Source organism: Quercus robur, chromosome 6 (assembly GCF_932294415.1).
Source record: "Quercus robur chromosome 6, dhQueRobu3.1, whole genome shotgun sequence".
NCBI lineage: Eukaryota > Viridiplantae > Streptophyta > Magnoliopsida > Fagales > Fagaceae > Quercus > Quercus robur.
In genome coordinates, this window is record NC_065539.1 from 14,848,076 (window position 1) to 14,868,268 (window position 20,193).

At 35.2% G+C, this 20,193-nt stretch overlaps 3 protein-coding genes and 1 long non-coding RNA gene across 5 annotated transcripts; 2 read left to right on the forward strand and 2 right to left on the reverse strand.

Annotated features, from left to right (window-relative positions):
* The first annotated feature begins 448 nt into the window (after positions 1 to 448).
* LOC126732933 (uncharacterized) lies at positions 449 to 3,137 on the forward strand. The gene is made up of 3 exons (XM_050436008.1): positions 449 to 1,175; positions 1,425 to 1,612; positions 2,275 to 3,137. Exons 1-3 carry the CDS (start codon positions 518 to 520, stop codon positions 2,947 to 2,949), a joined length of 1,521 nt encoding a protein of 506 aa, XP_050291965.1. The 5' UTR covers positions 449 to 517; the 3' UTR covers positions 2,950 to 3,137.
* Positions 3,138 to 4,536: 1,399 nt separating this feature from the next.
* Positions 4,537 to 11,004, reverse strand: LOC126732934 (ACT domain-containing protein ACR1). Of its 2 annotated transcripts, none has more exons than XM_050436011.1 (8): positions 10,681 to 11,004; positions 9,837 to 9,928; positions 9,645 to 9,690; positions 8,420 to 8,534; positions 8,039 to 8,106; positions 5,744 to 6,397; positions 5,320 to 5,424; positions 4,537 to 5,047 (listed from the first exon to the last, which is right to left on the reverse strand). In XM_050436011.1, the coding sequence occupies exons 2-8, from the start codon at positions 9,905 to 9,907 to the stop codon at positions 4,667 to 4,669; spliced, it is 1,440 nt and encodes a 479-aa protein (XP_050291968.1). In that variant the 5' UTR covers positions 9,908 to 9,928; positions 10,681 to 11,004; the 3' UTR covers positions 4,537 to 4,666. The 2 variants fall into 2 exon arrangements, with proteins under 2 accessions (XP_050291968.1, XP_050291966.1); XM_050436009.1 differs by having other exon boundaries at positions 9,837 to 9,950.
* Positions 11,005 to 14,083: 3,079 nt separating this feature from the next.
* Positions 14,084 to 16,256, forward strand: LOC126732935 (protein PHLOEM PROTEIN 2-LIKE A10-like). Its single transcript, XM_050436012.1, has one exon. It carries the CDS (start codon positions 14,334 to 14,336, stop codon positions 15,561 to 15,563), a length of 1,230 nt encoding a protein of 409 aa, XP_050291969.1. The 5' UTR covers positions 14,084 to 14,333; the 3' UTR covers positions 15,564 to 16,256.
* Positions 16,257 to 17,195: 939 nt separating this feature from the next.
* LOC126732936 (uncharacterized) lies at positions 17,196 to 19,326 on the reverse strand. The gene is made up of 2 exons (XR_007659579.1): positions 19,087 to 19,326; positions 17,196 to 17,652 (listed from the first exon to the last, which is right to left on the reverse strand). It is a non-coding gene; the product is annotated as an uncharacterized LOC126732936 (long non-coding RNA).
* Positions 19,327 to 20,193: the final 867 nt, after the last annotated feature.

Below are 20,193 nucleotides of genomic sequence, written 5' to 3' on the forward strand. Positions count from 1 at the left end.
TTATTTTCTCTTTTTATGCACATTCTTCTTATATAATGCAGCTAGGAGGTTTGGTGGGACGCATTGAATGTGGGGGCAGCCACCATCCCTCCAGTCATATCAGGGCTAACCCTCTCTCTGAAACTTTTTCTCAACAGCAGGACCTCTTCTGGCAATATGCCACTTACGTGGCCTTACTGTCCGAGTATGTGGTCTCCTTGGCATGATCATGGGCTCCTTGGCCATGGATATAACATGTGGCACATGTACCTTACCTGAATTCTTGTGCCCCACAAGAGTTATATCCAAATCAAACCATCCTTAATAAATCTTATAACTTGGTTCAACTACAACTTCAAATGTACTAGAAATACAAATAATCCTTATAAAAAAAGAAAAAAAAAGAAAAAAAGAAATACAAATAATAAAACAAAACTGCGTCGTATTGGCAATCTCTTATCCCCGTAAGGAACCCACTTGCAGCTCAGAATTGTTTCAATACGAATGAGAACATAGAGTCAACCTCAAACATTCAACAATGTCGTGGATAGCAAGGTCCATCGCGAACACACTCAAACTCGACGACGACGACGACGACAACGACTACGACAAAGAACACCAACACGCCAATCCTAATGCCGATTCCACAGATCCAAATTCACCGCTCAAACCTGATCAACACCACCGCGACCACCAAACCGAATCGCCATCATCACAGTCGTCGAACCAATCGCCACGTGGCGTCAAAGAGGACCTCTCGGAGATCACCAAAACCCTAACTCGCCAACTCTGGGGCGTCGCCTCCTTCCTCGCCCCTCCTCCTCCGGAGCAAACTTCCTCCTCCTCCTCCTCCTCCTCTGCTCCGCCGCGCCAGATCGCCGACTCAAACCCCTCTCAACTCTCCGATCACAAAGCGCCCGAAGATGAAGAGGATGAGGACGTGATCTCCGGAATCCGTAGCGATTTCGCGGAGATCAGTGGGAGATTCAAGACCGGGATCTCCAAGCTTTCGAGCACCAAAACGGTGTCGGAGATCACCAAAATCGCTTCCAATTTCCTCCAGCTTGGATCGGAGGAGTACGAGATCGGCGACGCCGTCGGCGTCACCGAAGAGGTGCTGGCTTTCGCGAGAAACATCGCGATGCATCCAGAAACTTGGTTGGATTTCCCTCTCCCTCACGACGAGGATTCCGATGGTAGTACTCTCGTAATTCTTCATCTGTTTGAGATTATAATGCGGTTTGATCTGATTAAGAAATTTTTGTTAATCAATTGCCATTTTAGGTTTTTCACTGAGTGATAATTGTGATTATGAACTAATATTTGAGAAGTAAGAAAGTTGTGATTTTTATTTTTAGCTTGGAAATTTAGAAAGCATAGTAGACATTGTGTGTTATAGACTTTTGTTCTGATTTTATGCAATCTTGTGATATTTTTTTGGCCAGAGTTTGAATTGTCTGATGCCCAACAAGAACATGCTCTGGCTATTGAGCGATTTGCGCCAAGATTGGCTGCACTCCGGATTGAACTATGTCCGGGACATATGAGTGAGGCTTGTTTTTGGAAGATTTACTTTGTACTCTTGCATCCAAGACTCAATAAACATGATGCCGAACTTTTGTCAACGCCCCAAGTAAGTTAATTTCCGTTTGGCAATGACATAGTTTTAGTTTATAGGTTTATCATGTTAATTGTTTATGTTATATTATTTTTTTCATTGATTAATTATGTGACTGCTGATTGAGTTTAACCACCCACGGGCTGAAGAGATTCTTTTCTTCAAGCTCTAGCACAAGGAATCAAGGATTTTTCAAATGTGTGAACTTTTTGTATGCGACATTACACAATTCTGGTATTGTTGTGGGGTATATGCAAGAGCCTTGCGCATGAAGGTTTTTTTAATTCATTTTACCATGCTTATAGAATATATAACTGGCACCAAAACACTTCAATTTTGTTTTTGGCTTTTGAGTTTTGAGTTTTAAGTATCCCAATTTAGTGATGGCTTCTTAGCACTTTAATGAGAACTACTTTGTGAACCAAGTTATTATATATATTGCACAGCAGGATGGGAAAAAATAGGATCATATTGGGGTGTTAGTTACTAACTTTTACAGGTAGTGAGCTTGATATGTCAAACCCCTTTGTTATTTGTTGTATCTTGGGTTTCCGATAAAGGGAGCGGGAAGTGGTTTTCGACCCTGAGTTTGGGAAATTCTGGCATTTGGCTTATTTTTCATGTTTTGATTCACTAGTTTGCAATGCATTACTAGCAAGTGATGTTTATGTTTGCAGATAGTGGAAGCTAGAATGATGTTGACACAGGAGTTACAGAACCGCAATAAGGCAAAGCAAGAACCAGAATATTCTGGAAGAGGCACTAATTATTCAAATGAAACTGCTGACATACCACATGAACAGAATCTCTCCATGCCACCAAGTTCCCAACCAGAGTCAGCCCCTCTCCAGATATCTGCTGTTCAAGTGGCCCTGTCCTCAGTGCCAGTTGACATTGAGATGGAGAAGCACCCAGTCCAAATTACCGAACTTCAAATTGTTGACAAGCCTGTTGTTGAGGAAGGACCAGTGAATCAAAACAAAAATCAATCCTCTACGGGGAATGATGAGGATGATGGTGATGATTGGTTGAAAGAGGAAAGTTCAGAAATGGTTGGTGTTAGTGGAACATCCTTCCCTGTGGGGAATGATGAGGATGTATCATTCAGTGATCTTGAGGATGATGATGATGGAGATGTACCTACAAGTTACAAGAAAGTAACATCTGGTTCTGATTCATCAACAAAAGACTCACGAGACTGGGTTCAGCTGAGCAGAAGCTCAGTTGACTCGGTTAAGGATATCAGTTCTGTTGAGATCCAACATTCTGGATCTGAGCAGGTAAGTTCTCGTAACCATGAGACCAAGGAATCTAATGACTGGCTTGATCTCGATGACATTGATGTGATCTGATGATGCCCACTAAAAACCTTGCACAAATAATGTGTTGTACTTCCCAAACCTGTTGTGAATTGCTGGTCTGGTCTATGCTTTTTTTAGTCTGAATCAGGCTTTGAAACTGTATGTATGTATGTACATAAATTCCATTCTAAACTGGATGATTATTTGTGTCTTATAAATGTATTTATTAAGTTCGGCTCTGCTCCATCTTATATAGTTCTTCCAATAGAAATTGTAACTTCTGCTCCATCTTATGAACTATGTCTGTTTATTTGAATTCAACTGCATCTTATTGAGATCGTTGGAATTCTGATGGAAAGCATTGTCCTTGATTATTCTCATTTTCAATTCGAGAAGGAAAAGTTTTGTGGGAGAATCATTCATGAACTAGTAGTGGAGATATAATCAGGAAAGGCATCCTGAACCATGTAATCATTCAAAGAAGACAAAATATTGCAATAATCAATTGTCAGAGAAAATAATCTTTCGGGCTTTGATGGCTGGTGTATCAGTCTCGCATGTAACCTCAAGTATCTATGGTTACATTAGGACTTAATAGCTTGTGAGTTTCAACTTCTATGCTAGAAAGTTGTTACTGTTATCAAAGATTATTTTTAATGGATCTCCTTATGCGGACATATCACAAACACCTGCATGTATTCAGGGTGAATTTTTTAGCTGTACTGCCTGCCATTTTGCTTCTGTCTATTTCATCTTACAACCAGATTGCTGTTTACCTGAAATCAAGCTTGAATTGTTCTTGTTGATTTGGTCATGTGGTTTTGGGTTATATAGTTGAAGCAAATCAGGATGATTTCAGAAGCATTATGAATTGTCTTGAAGGTCAAGGTAAAGGAATTTACATGGAAGTAGATTTTAACTTAGTCTGGTGATGAGCTCAAGTGGAGTTAAGCAGCATTATCAGGATCTTGGGCAATGCAGGATCCAGAATCTAGAGCAAACTGAAATGTGTCATTTAGAGGTTTTATTTGTTTACCTATGTAGTTGGGCATTTAATGGAGTATCATGTGATTTGGAATTGGATCCTAGAGTACTAAGGCCCCATTTGGTAAAGCATCTTAAACACATGTTTTCAATTTTTATATATTGTATGCATTTTTACACACTTTTTTATCCACACGTATTACAAAAAAATACAAATAACATTACTCATATTCCTTTACCAAACGAGTTCTAGTAACTCCACCTTGGAGTTCTTAAAATTATATCCATCCATGTTGAAACGAGTGGATTGGATTTTTTTACGTTATTAATATTTAAATGAGAGTTTTTAAAACTCCATGGCCAAGTTATCTTAAAGCTATAGAGGGATAGTAGGGCCTCAAGAGGCCAGTTGATGCACAACTATTTCAGGCTGACAAATGTCACAAATCTGTAGTTTTTGGCTCAATTATTTCCCCTTTGATTTGTAAGCTTGCAAATTGATCTTTCGCCCAAAAGCATTAATAATGTAACAGTTGTGTAAGGGGATTCATTATTGCGCATAGAAGAAACCCTAGTTATAATGGAAATGATTTTCAGCCAATTTTCATTAAAATTTGAGTGTGGGTTGGTGTTATTCGTGTGGCTATGTGCAGATACTATCAAAAGGAGATATCTATCTAAATTATTTACAGGACATCGTCGTATTGGGAAGAAAGAAACTCTTGTTATGAAGCATAACCTATTTACAGAGGTCTATTGAGTACAAGCATGGAAGGTTCCTGAGTTAGGAACTCATGATGTGGCCAAAACTGCTTGACAGGCGTTCAAGCTGAGACCACAGCAAGTTTCCAAGTGAGAATCTTGGCTTATCCTCTATGCTGCCATGGGTGCTTTGAATTGTTCTTGATGAAGAAGACTGTGTAGCCCATCTTGGGGACTTCTGAACTGCAAGGACGGATCCCCCAATCTCTTCTTTCACGACTTCAACTATGTTTGGATTCACATCATACCCTGAGGCGTCTTTAACATAGAATGATCCAACTGCTCTGTCGCCTCGGGTCTCGACCTCAACCCTTGATATTGATAACCCGTTCTCTCGGAGCACTCGTGTGACATCTGAGAGCAATCCCATTCGATTTTGAGTGCAGACGTCAAATCTCAGTCCCTACACATGTATCATAAGGAGTTAATGAACCTTTATTTTAGTTAATGTTTTAATCTCAAAAGTAGAGAAAAGTGCATTATCTCAAATGCTAGTAAAAATAGGGCACATATAACTAGTCAAAAATAGCATTAATGGCCCGTTTTGATGGAGGGGGAGTAGAGTATAGTTGGCTAAAAATAAATTAATTTTAGGTTAAATCTACTCTACTTTACTCTACTCCCCCTCAATCCAAACGGACCATAAGAGTATGAGCAGGGCTTTATTGGACATACATGCGAGACTCGTCTCTCTATAGCGGCAACCAAACATTGTGTAAGCATATGCCTTTCGCTCTCTGTATCCAATGTGCAACCATCCTTTTGCCGTATAAAGTACTCCTGTGTTATCCACATTGAAGCAAAACATAACGAAACAAATACATTAGTAGATTCAAAAATTTATGGCAAATTTGGCTGAGAGCACCAAACAGTGTCAAACGAAGATAATGTATTATTGTTTAATGCTTAGTCAGAACTAGATGAAATGTAACACATAAATTTTCGAGATATGTTATGCTTGGAAATCATTTAAATGCAAGACGAAATGAAGCTAATTAGAGCAAGAAAACATTGAGAAACATTTTTATTGTACGAAAGTAATGATTTGATGTTTACAGACCTAAGAAATAGTAACGGGAAAAAGACTATTTATTTGTACCTGATCAGCCATGGAGCCCTTGGAAGCAACCACAGCATGAAACACCACGTACTCCAAGTCAGTGAGGGCACAAACAGTGTCAAACAAAAGCTTAGGACGATCTCTACTCTTCACATTCACCACCGAGTACCCTTTCTCCTTGCAACTCTCTATTGTGACGTGGGTCCCATCACAACCCATCTTATGCTCACCACCGCCGCCATCACAACCGCGACACCGCTCATAATCCAAATCCGCATGCATCAACTGGTGGAGCCGCCGCTCCGTGTGGGTCTGGGCCGTCTGGACTGCTTCTGGGCCCATCAACCTGACACTCCTTCTCTCTCTCTTCCCATCATGGGCCTTAACCACGTTCTCTATCTGATCTTCCACGTGGGCCAGCCGAATTGGGTCTGTAATGGGCCCTCCTTTGGATGCATCTTCAACGAAGATTATGCAGGCCGCACGTGTGTTGTGGGTCCATCCCACGGCAGAGGTGATGCTGCACCCAAGCTGAAGGAGCACAGCTGATATCTCAGACATTAGACCTGGTCGGTCTGTGCCAGTCATCTCTAGAGCTGTTTGCTGAGTTGACACGTGGCGGGGTTTCACCTCTCTTCCCAACCGTGTTTGTACCTCTTTTGACATCTTCTCTCTCCTACTTGGACATAGTGCCTGCAAGGTTGCTTTCATTAGTGGCAAAGTCTAGGGACCCAATTTTTGAAGAAAATAGGGTATTAAAATACTACAGTTTGAGTTTGACATGACCAAAAAGAGAAGTAAAAACATCTATCGGTTTACAGTGCACTATTCTTACATTGTAGACTAAACAAATATATACAATGTTCTACAAATTTGTATAATAATGTATAATATTATACATAATTATTTAATCTATAGTGTAAATCTTACCTGGATAGTACAATATAACATAAGAATTTTTCAAAAAAAATTTGTTTATATTTGTTTATGGAAGGAAGAATAGAGCAGCCTCAATTGTATCGGGAAGTAGAAATCAAAGTGCTTATGTCAACAAGTGACAAGGTAAGAAATTGGTGCATGCAAGACTATACATGTATGAATGAGTCAGTTTGAAAATGTTGTAATCCATTTTCCTAGTTCTTGACAAATTTTCAAGCTTATATATATATATATATATATATATAATATACACACACATAAAACTCATATAACTAATCAATTGCAATAAAAAACTCAAATTTAACTAATTCATTTCGACACTCAATAACAAAATCCTTTATTTATTTATAAATAAGTCAGAGTTTGAGATTATTTTATAAAAAAAGAAACAAATTGGGGATAATTTTGGTATTTCTTAAAGAAAGTAGTGGCATTCATACAAAGATACCATTTTAGATTTAAGGCGAAAAAATTTAGAAGGCCAGTTTTTTTTTTTTTTTTTTTTTTTTTTTTTTTTTTATTTGCGACATTTTTACTTAATTTTTTGTTATATTTTATTTATTATTAATAAAAAAATTAAAATAGGACCACTTCATTCTCTTAATATTTTTAAGTAATTAATAATTTACTTTAAAGTCAAATTAATAATAAATTTTAACATTAGTTGTATATAAATCAAAATATAAAAATATTAATAAATAAAATTGCTTATTATATATGTCATTTAAGGGTAAGAGAGAAAAAGTAATTTGATGATGACTTGTTGAAAAGAGAAGCTTTTAGAGATAGAAAGGAATGGTTTTATGGCATCTGATCGCCAGAGTTATTTTGAGAGAGAGAGTATTAAATTATAAAACTAAAATTATGAAAGGGAAAAGGCAATCGTAATCTTGTTTAAGAATAAAATTATAAGCGTAAAACTTGAGAAAAAGTAAGTCCAACTTAGACTAAACTTGTTAATAAGTCTTGATATAAAGTTGAGAAAAAAAATCTAAGTATGTGGTTTAGATCATCTTGACTCATTAAAAACCTACATTTACCTAAAAATTATTACTTTTACAATTTATTTTCTTTATATGTTATGTAATTTATATGATCTTTCATTTTTTCATTAAATTTATTTATTTTTAATTGCTTGAACAAAACTTATTTGCAGGATTGAGCTTGATTTTAGCTCATACTCAGTTTGATGCTTAACTAATGAAGCTAATTAATATGAGTTCAAGCTACTTAAATTTTTAATAAGCTCTGAGTTCAAAAATAATAAGTGAGTTAGAACTAGTTTGAACATCTTGGCTAGGCGTAGCTTTAACTCAGTTAGGCTAAAGGGTATAACTAAATTTCAGAAAATTACCAAGCTAGATAAACAAAAGAGAGAGAAAGAGAAAGAGAGACCTGCTGAATGTAAAGTATGAGGCTTTCGTCAGTGAGTTTGTTGCCAAGCTGGTCTGTCACGTGAAACACTGCACCACCATGCAATCAAAAGATACCCACACCACATGAATCAGCCACAGGTTCAAGTCGTAAATGACTTATTTTATATATATATATATATATATATATATAGAGCTCAGAAACAGAAAGTGATCCTTTTTTTTTTTTTTTTTTGGTCAGCCAAAGTGATCCTTTATAATCATATTCTAATTCTTCCTTTTTCTTTTTAATAAGTAATCACAGTGATAAAATGGTGTAACAGAGACATTTATTATTATATATAATATAGGTGATGTAAGATTGAATTGAATGATTGATGCTAGGGTGTGTGTAGGCACTGACCATCCATGAACCAACCACCATCGGAGGAAATGTATGATTTGGAAATAACAAGGTCCAGATCTGTCAAGACTTGGACCATCTCTAGTAGAATCCCGTGCTTGTTTGCACTGTCAACCTGTGCCAAAAAAACAAAACATTTGTTAAAGGGTTTCTTTCATAGGTCATTTTCTTACTTTTAATAAGCCTCTGAACCCTGGTTACAAAAGAAGTAGAAGAGCAACTAGACAAGGGTAGAGAACCATGAAATCAAGGAGAAAATTTCTAGGTATTTTCTATTTTGCTTATTGAATTGAACCCTGTGCTTTTTAATGGTTTCGTGGTCTTTTCAGACTTGTTTCATTTTTTATGAACTAGATAGTCTAGATTACGACATTTCGTTAGAATACTGTTGCATAGAAAAGAGAAGTGTCTTCTTCTATACAATTCCAGAATTCCTTGCATGAATCAGCTACTGATCAGGACTTTAAAATCAAAGGAAAAAAATTAATGATAACTTTAAAAGCTTCCCCCCTTCCAACATGCGATTTCTAATGGCTCTCCACCCGGTGGGACAGAAAAAGACACATAAACAGCTCTCCATTCGGTGGGTTTAATATTAAAATTACAATATATCTAATACATAACCTATTTTTATACTATTTTTCATAATTGTCCACTTAACATTTTGTGATTAGTATGCAATAAAAATGACGCGAATGATAAACTCTAGAGTAAATGATGTTCCAATCACAATTAACAAACTTAACAAGCCGTTTTAAAAGTTGGGTTCTCAATATTAATTACTATTAAAATTAAACTAGGGTTTAAGTAAATCTTTAGATGTTCATTAATCATTTTTCCGGAGGTGGCTGTCAAAAGGACCAACGACGATGGAAGAGGAGTAGTAAGAGTAGAAGCTAATTTAAACTTAAAATTAAAAAAGGGTTTAAGTAAATGTTTAGATGCGCATTAATCATTGTCACCGCAAATATAACTAATTAAAGTGATCATTATCTCTAGTTCTCTATTCTTACAAAATTTGAGATTTATAGAATTTCTCACAGTTGTTTATACAAACATTGATGGAATTTCCAACAGCTGGAATTCCACTTCTCAATCCCCCCACCCACCAAAAAAATTTATATAAAAAAAGAGAGAGGAGGATAGATTCCATGAAACATGTCTATTCCCAACCAACAAGATTGATTAATTTAGAATCGATACGATAAGATACTAAAAATCTAACCTTCACAAGAGTGCAGTCTTCGCATGCGTCATTGTCTATGCAAACCCTGCAACGCCAAACAGGCAAAGTGATGAGTTACTGATTTATATGAAAAAGGAAGAACCAAAGAACTGAAAATAGATAGCATAATTAGAACAACTATTCACAAGAAACACAAGGATGAGTAGTACTGAGTTCTATGATTAATAATACCTGGGAGGGTACATTCTTTCTATGAGAGATTCAAACTCGGGATCGATATAGGGTTGGTAAATGATCTGCATCTTTTATTCTTCTTAGCAAAGCTGCTTAGAAAAATAACATCACCTATATATATATACACACACACACTTCTTTTAGAACATTCACAACACATGGGAGAAAAAAAGAACGCGTAAACAGAACAGCATATCGTGGAGGAGATAAGAAAGCCAGCGTAGACTAGTTTGTTGCTGAAGAAATATTGAATGATTTGAAAGAATTACACGCTACAAAATATGACTATTTCATGGTAGGCGTTTGTTTCAGAACCACGTGTATATATATGTAGCTTTTTTCTTCAATTGGAAGAGAGACAGAGAGACTTTTGTGTTTGTCTACGATTGAAATAAAACGATGATTATCTATGCAGTTTACATAGACAAGAATTCTGAAACACAGAATTTTTTTTTAATTTTATTTTATAAATGATTTGAGTTGGAAGATACAAATCGATTGGAGTAGAACAAAAGACATAGAAGTAGCCACACGATAAATTGGTGAGACCAGAATCATTGAACCAAAACAAATAAGGAAACCGAAAATCTCCATCTTAAACTGCGGACTATACGGAGTCAAAGAGTTCTAGGTCTAATAGAACTGATATTCTTTGATTGGAAATGACCAGAAAGATTGAAATTTTGGATGAAATACAAAGCTTTTAAAAGCAAGTACTTGACAAAAACTTTAAACAATATTTCCATCAAAGAATTCAAGATGACGTGAAAGTTGAAACCCAGTATTTTAAATACCTTAATCTATTGAAAAAAACATCAAAAAAGAGTTCAATAATAATTACCTGTTATATTATATACGACCCAACAAAACTCGCAGAAGTTCACAAATTCTTTCTTTATGAGAATATGACATACGCGTACATTAGAAAAGTCCTGGAGCTTGGCAAGAAAGCTTTCTTGGTAAACCAGATACAAATGTAGCCGAAATATATGGGTTCTGATGAATCTGATTAGCTAGTATATAACAGAAACTCCTATCAGCAACCATGGAAATCCAAACCCAAACTCCGAACCCGTAACCGATTGAACCGAACCAAGATTCAAGACCCACATTCAATTTGGCTGCCTTTTTCTTGGCTGAGTCATATAATAATAATAATAATAATATAACAGCCACGGTGTATCTCTCTTGAGCTCTTTGTGAGGAAAAAAAAAGGAAAACGTGTTAGCTTAGGGTTAAAGTACCTAGGGGTATTCAGAGACTCTGACTGAGGATTTGCCACGTAAGGGTTTCTGATAGCCACGTGGCGAATCGAGCATGGTGACATGCCTGTCAAAGTGCGATGTCTCGCCTCTACAACTCAGGTGTTGGTTATGAGTCTCTTTCGGGATAACAACGTGTCATTTTACGATACATATCTTTTCTTTTCTATTCACATTTTTTTTTTTTTTTTGGACTCTTTTACTTAGTCAACTGAGCTGGAAACCATATATGGGTTCAGCTCCTAGGAAGAGAACATGTAATCGACTGTAGTGTTATAAAAAAATGTTGATTACGTGGCAATAAATGGGTGAATAAAGCAATGAGAGTATTGGTTTGGTAATTGAGATCACCACCTGCAATTACTTTCAATGATTGGGATCTGAGAGTTTTTTCCATTAAAATTTTTTTTTGAAGAATACTTCCAGTAGATTTCTTTCTAGAACATTTACCACAGAATGTTTCGGCTGGGCCAATTAGAGCCTCATTTTGATCAAACCTAAAATTTAGTCCACTAAACTTCATGCTTCATGGGTTGGACCAATGACCAAAAAAAGGTGGACTGGACCGGGCCTAATGCAGAGGAATTATTCCCTTTTTGTAAAATAAGAAAATTGAGTGATTTTCTTGTCTATATCAACTACCAAGGCGGCAAGGCAACCGTTAGAGGGTACATTATCATGCCTATTTTTATATAAGCATGAAAGAGGTTTTTAGGGTGGGCTAAACTTATTTGGGAAATGTGGAAAAGGGAACTTAGGAATTAATCACCATCATCGTGAGTTTTGTGGGTTGAAAAGATAAGAAATAATGAATTATAGAGTCCAAAAATATTTAAAAACCGCTTAATTATGAGATAGTTTGAGTTTGTTTAACCGCTTGATAGTTGGCTTGGGTATGGGATTCGAATTATTACTATTAGCTTCATCACATACTTCACGCATGCAATGAAGTATTTTTTTGGTTTAGTGTCATAATAAAGAATTAAAGTATAAAAAGTATATAAAATAACTGGTTTTATAACAGAGTTTCCTTTATGAGATGACTAAGAATGTCACAAAAATTTATCAAAAACAAAACTTTTACACTTTGCATTTCTAACGAAGGAGACCTGGGTGTTGGTATTCACATGTGTACCACTTGATCTGGTTGAACCCTTTTTTTTTTTTTGATGAAAGACGATAACATTACAAAACTAAAAACCAAAGCAAGGTTCAGTACAAGACCTGATGAAAGACCTCCCACTGAGATCTCCCTCAAATACATCTAAAATGTCCATAGGCGGACTATCAAAAATAAGAAAATCAGCATTTAAACTAAAACTCATCCTAGCTAAGCCATCCGCACATTGGTTAGCTTGCCGGAAACAATGCTTAATACGGACATTTTGGAATAGAGAAATTAGATGCCTACAATCATCTAAAATAGGGGATATAACATTATTAACATAACATGTATTCTGAAGCACATCAACAATGGTCTTGGCATCCATCTCAACTTCAAGACTGCGGATGTTTAAGTTGCAGCATTGGCTTGGTGGAAGTCTCTCAATAGTCATACCGCTTCCTCTAATAATTCAGCAAGCTATTTTTGAATGCCATCATGGATGAAGAGGTTAAGGGCATTCCATATGTGACGGTTTGAAAGCTTGTGGAGCATATTCTTGGTTAGAAAGACAAAATCCTCTACCATTTCTTGCCAATGAACAAATTACAAACTGAGTAAAAAATTTGAACATAATAAATTTGCAAACACAAAATTATTGAAAAGGCCTTTAAATAAACTAGACCATATCACCTGGTTAGACGAATCACCCGAAATTCCAAGACCTCTTGCTTTTCTCTCACATTTTCGAATAAACATTAAGAAAGAACAATAGACCAATTTCATTATTATTTTGTTGAAACCAAAAAAGTAGAGATAGAAAGAGTCTACCCAATTGATCTTATATTGGGGTTGAAATCCCAAAAATTCTAAAGTAGCAGTTATCTAAAAATTTAGTTAAAAAACAAAAGAGATAGACTAAATAAATTGTGATCATTACATACTATGAAAAAAAAAAGGATAAAGAAAAAAAAATGTATAAAAATAGGGAGTTAAGAGCGGTTTAAATTTAAAAACTTATGAATGAAATAGTAAAAATTGACATAATGTGTTTAAACATGTGATCTTATGGAGGAAATTTAGAATTTTGAAAATTATTAATTGGAGAGGAAGAAACAACGTGTATGGGAGAAAATGTTTTTTTTTTTTTTTTTTTTAATTTATCTAAAATATAGGAGTTTTTAAATTAGTAATTTTATGCGTTTAACTCTATTATCTAAACTTTTTAGGGTACTTTGGGCATATAAAAATAGGAGTCCAAACAGTGGAAACCCTTAAATAGTAGTATAGATAAAGAGTTTTTGGAATTTCTGTATATCCCTTTCCCCTAAATTTTTTTATACAAAAGTATTTATTAACTTATTACGTCCACTTTATAATAATTGCTCTTTATCATCAATTCAAGACATTAATTAGTTTTTGGTGTAAAAGAAATTCAAACCTTAAATATCTTATTCAAATTCTTTGTAGAACTCTTTATTTATAAGACATAATTTCTATTTGTTAGTGAACAAAGAATACATTACTTTATTATAAAGAGATAAACATTTATTTTCACTCAAACAAATAGCTTTTTATTCTACACGAAGGTAATCTAAAAAATAAACGAATTAATTTTCTTTTAACAAAAAATAATAATTAGCTTTCCAAATCACAACAAGAATTTGAGGTAATTTCTCAAAAAATCCCCATTCCTTCTCTCAAATGGACCTTAAATTGTGAATTTGAAAAACACAACATTGTACAGAAGCCCAAAGTTTATAGCCCATAAATCTCTGTTCCACACGGACACTAAGGCCTACTAAAAATGGTTCAAAAAACTGTTATTCCTTAGCCTGAAGTCCAGAACCAGAAGTTCAACTTCACCATTTTGTGCACTAAATTTAAACAACTGGTAGTGGTGGTAGTTAAATTTGGAACTTAACCACATCATTGCCTTGGTCCTCTGTGCTGTTTTCCTTTCCTGTCTTGAAGGACCAAAACACAGTGTCTATCTCTCATCATTACTTTGTTATATCTTAGGTTTCAATCATATTCACATGTTACTCTACTTCATCCAATTTACTTGGTTTTGAGCTTCAAAATTTGTTTGCACTCACAAAAGTCGCTGTTCTTTCGGGTTTCGTATTCATGATGGACCTGCAATATTTGGTAAAAACTGGTTTCGATTTCACTCGTAAAAGAAAGAAGTTGGTTCTTCTATTCCCTGCTTTCGGCTTCACCGGTTATAGTCTCTACTCGGTTTATCATCTACCTTCAGTAGCTCGCAAGCGAGAGAGAGTTTCAAAGCTTTTTTCAGCTTTGCTTTCTGTAGCTGAAGCTGTCTCTGACTCCGCTGAGTCAGTTGGGGTTGTTTCCAAAGATCTCAAACAGTTTCTTCAATCCAATTCCGACCAAATTCCCAATAGTTTGAAGCAGATATCGAAAATCACAAGGTCCAACGAGTTCTCCGACTCTTTGACACGGCTCACACAGGCTTTAACTATTGGAATTTTTCGGGGTTATAGATCTGTGAGTAGCTCTGATGGTGGTGCTAATTCAGGTTTTTCTGACCAAGTTATGGACAAGCTTTTTACTACAGCTGGGTCTGGGTTTGCTTCTGTTGTTGTGGGAAGCTTCGCTAGGAACGTGGTCATGGCGTTTTTTTCAGATGGGCAGTCTAGTGAAGGATCAATTTCGAAGGGTTCGGAAATGAATCAGATTCCACAATGGGTCAACGTGGTTTGTGATAATAAGTGTAGAGAGCTAATTGGTGATTGTATCCAAATGTTTGTGAGCACAGCGGTTGCTGTTTATCTTGACAAGACCATGGATATGGACTTCTATGATGAATTTTTATCTGGGTTGACTAACCCCAAGCATGAAGTTCAAGTGAGAGACATGTTGGTTTCAGTTTGTAATGGTGCAGTTGAAACTCTTGTGAAAACATCTCACCAAGTGTTGACAAGTTCGAATTCGAATTCAAGTCCAAGTCCTCGTTTTTTGGAAATTGAAGAAGGCTTAAGTCCGGGTAAAAATTGGGATTTGGGGCTTAAATCAAGAAAGTTATTTGCTGAGAAGAAAGATAATGGGTGGGTTGGTAAAGTGTCAACCACTTTGGCAGTGCCAAAGAATAGAAGATTTGTTCTTGATGTTACTGGGAGGGTTACTTTTGAAACTGTCAGATCTTTCCTGGAGGTTTTGTTGGAGAAGCTATATGAAGCTGTGAAAAAATGTGTTAATGTTGTTCATGAGGAAATTATTGACAGGGGTCTTGAAGTTGTGAGATTTGCTTCTGCGAAGTCCTCTCTTGTTGTTACCATGTGTCTCTCTTTGTGTCTGCAGATACTGGATGGTGTTTGGATTTTAGTGCCAGCTTAAGTTGAGGATACTTTCATTCAGTAAGTTCATATGATTGGATTCCCACAAATTCTTGATTGGAGGATGCAGTTATGTTTGTTATTTCTTTGTGTATCTTAATTCAAATATTTATTTGTCTTCAAAATTGAAAAGGTTACTCTGGCATATTGAATGATGCTTGTCCCTTGTCATTTTGACATCATAGAAAATTCATGGGTTTTGGACAACACCTGCATAGTTAAAGCAATTGTCTTTATTGGGTACTTTCATGAGATCAAAACATCTGAAAAATTTGGAACATACATATTGATATGGTATGGAGAGGAACTCCTTGTTCATTGGACAGTCGTTTGAAGATGTTTCGTTATTTGAAAGTGGGAAGAGACAACTGTCCATAATTGAAGTTTGTTTGGTAGCTATAATATGGTGATTTACCGGAAATCCTTCCGATTCTACAACCAAGAGAGCATCATGGCCTCCTGGTGATTCATGGTGAACTTGCTGCACCTACATACAGTAAGAGAATTTGGCAATCGCTGGTTATCAAACTCTGAACTGCATAGTCACCTTGCCTTTGAATGTTATTTGATAAATAAATTGTCTTTAAATGTAAAACAATACGTTTACTTGTTTGATTCATATGTATTCCTCCAACTTCTGTTGTGATTTAGAAAGTCAATCTTAGAATACAGATAAATCAATAGATTCTTGGTAGCTTCGCTTGGCACTAGAACCTTCCTGAGCACTTGAAGTTTATCCCAACTTGCCGAAAGTGATATAATTAATAATGGGAGCCAACTACTACACGCAAAAATGGATAAGGCTTATTATTAGTGTGCAGCATGGTCACTCGCATGACTTGTTGGTAAGAAACAAAAGTAATTCAGATAAGACTGCTTTTGCAGTTAGTTATGCCACCCCCATACATGATTATCCTTTTTCAAAGAATGGTGTAAGATATCAGTCTAATTGGCTACTTCCACATATTGGAAAACTGATGGAACAATTTTCCAGGATTTCTATATTCCAAATTTTGTCCTTTATTTCTGTTTTTAGTTCTATGGTCCACCTTTCTGTTTCGCACAGTTATCATCCTTAATCCAAAATAGAGAAGAAAAAAAAAAGGAGCATTATTTTGCCATCTAAGCCAGTTATAATGGAACAAGGCTAACCTAGGTATAAAAATAGAATGCAAATATGTTACAAGTTGTATTATTGACATGATTTTTGAGTCTCGTTGGAATGAGAATCTTCCTTTGCCCAGAAATATGGTTTCAATGATAATAACCTTCAATAACCCGGTAGAGGAGAGGGAGGGTGATTGCGTTTCCTTGCTTTTGGTGGATATTCCACCAGGTGGGGTTTGTAAGAAACTAGGGTGAAAATTTTATAATATATATAAAATTTAGGCACAATACCAATTTAATTATGGAAGTACTGCATCTATGGAATTGTACCTAAGTTTTGCCATTTGATACTAAAGTACCAAAGTGAAAGTAAAGATACTAAAAATGAATGATATCAGGCAAATCATCTAGAAATGAAAAGGAAGGAATGGTAGTTTCAAATCTTACAAGGTGGGTAATCACAATGTCAATCAGATTTTCCTATAAATTTTACAACGGTGAATTTCATATGCATGAGATATTGGAATTCTACAAGCAGCATTTCCTAGATAATATTACCAAGGTTCAATAACAGTGTTCATTGTAATGTAGCAACTCAAAAACAATTGATCAAATACAGAACTTGTGTATCGTTTTTCTTTAACCAGAAAGACAGATTAAACTCACTGTATCTTTTTGTTATGGGGTCAGGTATTTGATGCATCCAATGTTATTGGCTTTTGCCCTGTTCCGAATTTTATCATGACAATATCAAGAACACAAACACATGACTTTGCTTCAGCTTACTTAAAAAAGCAAACTGGAAGAGTAATCCCCTGGCATTGCTCTTTCATGAAAGGACCAAGCATGAGGAAATTCACTTTAATATCTGCTAACTTGAACTTACATCAGTCTCCTTTGCAGCTGCGTCTTCCTGAAGCCTTTTTTTCCAGTACTCTTCAAGTGGGGGTCCAAATATTGCCTTTCCAGAAACAACTCCAATTCTGCAGAACCCACATTATCATATAAAGCAAATCAATTAAGTACTATGAAAAATTTATTCAATCAGAATCCACCAGGCTATGATGTAAATTTGAGAGCAAAATTTATGGGGGTAGCATATCTGAGGCACACTAACAGCCAATGAAAACCCCCAGACCCAGAGGGTATTAGTATTGCATTTTAGAACACACAAATATTAACCCACATTATTATCCAACTATGACCTGAAAACTAATGCCAGCAAATTGAGCATATTTCGCATTGTCTTTTCCACTAAACATTCCACGTTGAAGGTTGGCCACAATGTTATAACATGTAACATTAATCCAGAGGGTTTTAGCATATTTCTCATGCTAAAATTAAAACAAAAGAATAGCAGAGATTGCACGCTACTTTTGCAGTCAAGTACAACAGATGTACTCTAAAAGCAAGTGTTGGATACACACCTGTGAGTGAAGTCTCACATTGAATAATAATGAAAAGAGTGAACGATTAATATAACATAACTGGACCAAACTCATAGGTTTAGGCTTTAGGGTTAAGTGGTGTACCTATGGTTCTTCCCCAACAAGAAGCCAGGCAAGAATAATATCTAAACCATATTGAAGCCAAAAATAAACAAAATAAAGATAAAGACGAGTGTTTCCCATTTTCTATTTATTTTTCTCTTTCGATTTCATTCTATGCATTTCCTTACCAGAGTGTTGTTTAAACAGAAACTGAGCAGCTACAAATTGATGCTAACAAATTTTATAGACCATCCATCATCTCCAAATTTTGATTGAATGTGAAATTATGTCAATGGTGGGTGAAGGATATTGGATACCACATTCTCACAACATTGATCAACACTTACAGATTGGAAAATTAAACACGCACCTAGCGGGTTTTGAACCCACGACCATACCCTCCAGTCCACCCATTCTTATGGGGGAAAGAAGTGGCATTTAAGTTAGAGCTCATTGGCTATAAGCAACATAAATGAACAATGAACATAAAAACATATTATTAGAAGAATTCGATTGTATTTTCTCTTGAACTTTCACAAGCATATTCAAATTCAAGAGGTACGGAATATGGACATCCTTGAGCATAGTATTGCACATATAGTGTTATGACTTCTCACAGCCTATATATATATATATATCTATATATATATATATAATATAAAGACTAAAGAGAAACGGCACAGCCTATTCTGAATAAATTAAACAGGGATAAAATAAAATGAAAAAAAAAAAAAAAAAAAAAGTGGACTGTGGGTTGGTTCGAACTGAACATATTGTTATATTGCTATTTTCATATAGTCTAGGAAATCCAATTCAAAGAAAAGTAGGTTCTAAAAACACTAAAACTCATAAGCTAGAAACCCAAAATCAAAGCATATGAACTCAAACTAGAGAAAAATATAAACAGAAATAGTAAAGCGAATTTACATGACTGCTCCAATCACCAGTGGAAACGAGAGGAACCTGCTTCGACCGAACATTTTTTTTTTTCAATTGAAGAGCTCTCTCGATTTGCTTGCGATTTGTGCGCTTTTCAGTTTCTGGGTGCTCTCAAGGGCTTTAGACTTTAGTTCTAGATCGATTATAGTTTTGGATCTTGAAAATATAAAATTAAGCTCAATATGAAAATAATCATGCGAAAAGGCCCATTGAGTAGATGGGGATGTAAACTGGTCAAGTGAAGCTCAGTCCAATTGCTTGAGCTTGGGCTTACGCTTGGGCCTAACATTGAGCCAACGCACTAGTTTGTTATAAAAAATAAAAATAAATAAAAAGGTTTGAGAGTGTTGTTAGTCATTGCTTGACTAGTACGGCACATTATTGCCAAAACAAACACAAACTCTAGATTTGCTTTGTTTGATTCAGCGATCATATTTTCTAGAAAAAATGTTGTTTTAAAAAAAATATTTTTTATAAAACTATTATGTTTGGTAGTAACTTTTAATAAGTTGAAAAACAACTTTCTAACTTTCCTTATTTAACTTATGGTGAGATAGAGTTGTTTTCCAAAAAAATTTAGTGGAAAATAATATCTAAAAATAAGCCATACTATTGACTAAATATTTTTTTTTTTGACTCGTTTTTTTTCTGATACTATCAAATACTAGAAAACACGAAAAACTATCTTTATATAAGATTTTCCATCGAAACAAACATAGCGAAAAATCTTTTGTCTCACTTATTGTATTTATTTTATGTTTGACCAATCATAATTTGATATATATATATATATATATATATTCTTTTTCTTTCTTTCTTATAAAATAATCCAAATTTAAGATGAAATAAAAAATCAATCACATGAAAAGTTGTGATTGATATAAAGTTAGGCTGTTTAAGTTTACTTATTAAAATTATAAATTATACAAGTTGTAATTGATATAAGTTTCTGAAGGGAAATGTTTGATAGTCTCATTGATATTTAGACTAATAATAACATAACAATTAGAATTGCATTTACTATTCTGTCGTTAAATTTTGTGTGCATTTGGATATCGCTTATTTCGTTGAAAGCTGAAAACAATAAAAAAAAAA

Coding starts and splice junctions, on each gene's coding strand:
- LOC126732933 (XM_050436008.1), top strand. CDS start 518: ATGTCGTGGATAGCAAGGTCCATCGCGAACACACTCAAACTCGACGAC. Junction 1,176..1,424: donor TCACGACGAGGATTCCGATG/GTAGTACTCTCG, acceptor TTTTTTGGCCAG/AGTTTGAATTGTCTGATGCC. Junction 1,613..2,274: donor AACTTTTGTCAACGCCCCAA/GTAAGTTAATTT, acceptor TTATGTTTGCAG/ATAGTGGAAGCTAGAATGAT.
- LOC126732934 (XM_050436011.1), bottom strand. CDS start 9,907: ATGCAGATCATTTACCAACCCTATATCGATCCCGAGTTTGAATCTCTC. Junction 8,535..9,644: donor AAGACTGCACTCTTGTGAAG/GTTAGATTTTTA, acceptor TTTTTGGCACAG/GTTGACAGTGCAAACAAGCA. Junction 5,425..5,743: donor AGGGCTCCATGGCTGATCAG/GTACAAATAAAT, acceptor TGGATAACACAG/GAGTACTTTATACGGCAAAA.
- LOC126732935 (XM_050436012.1), top strand. CDS start 14,334: ATGATGGACCTGCAATATTTGGTAAAAACTGGTTTCGATTTCACTCGT.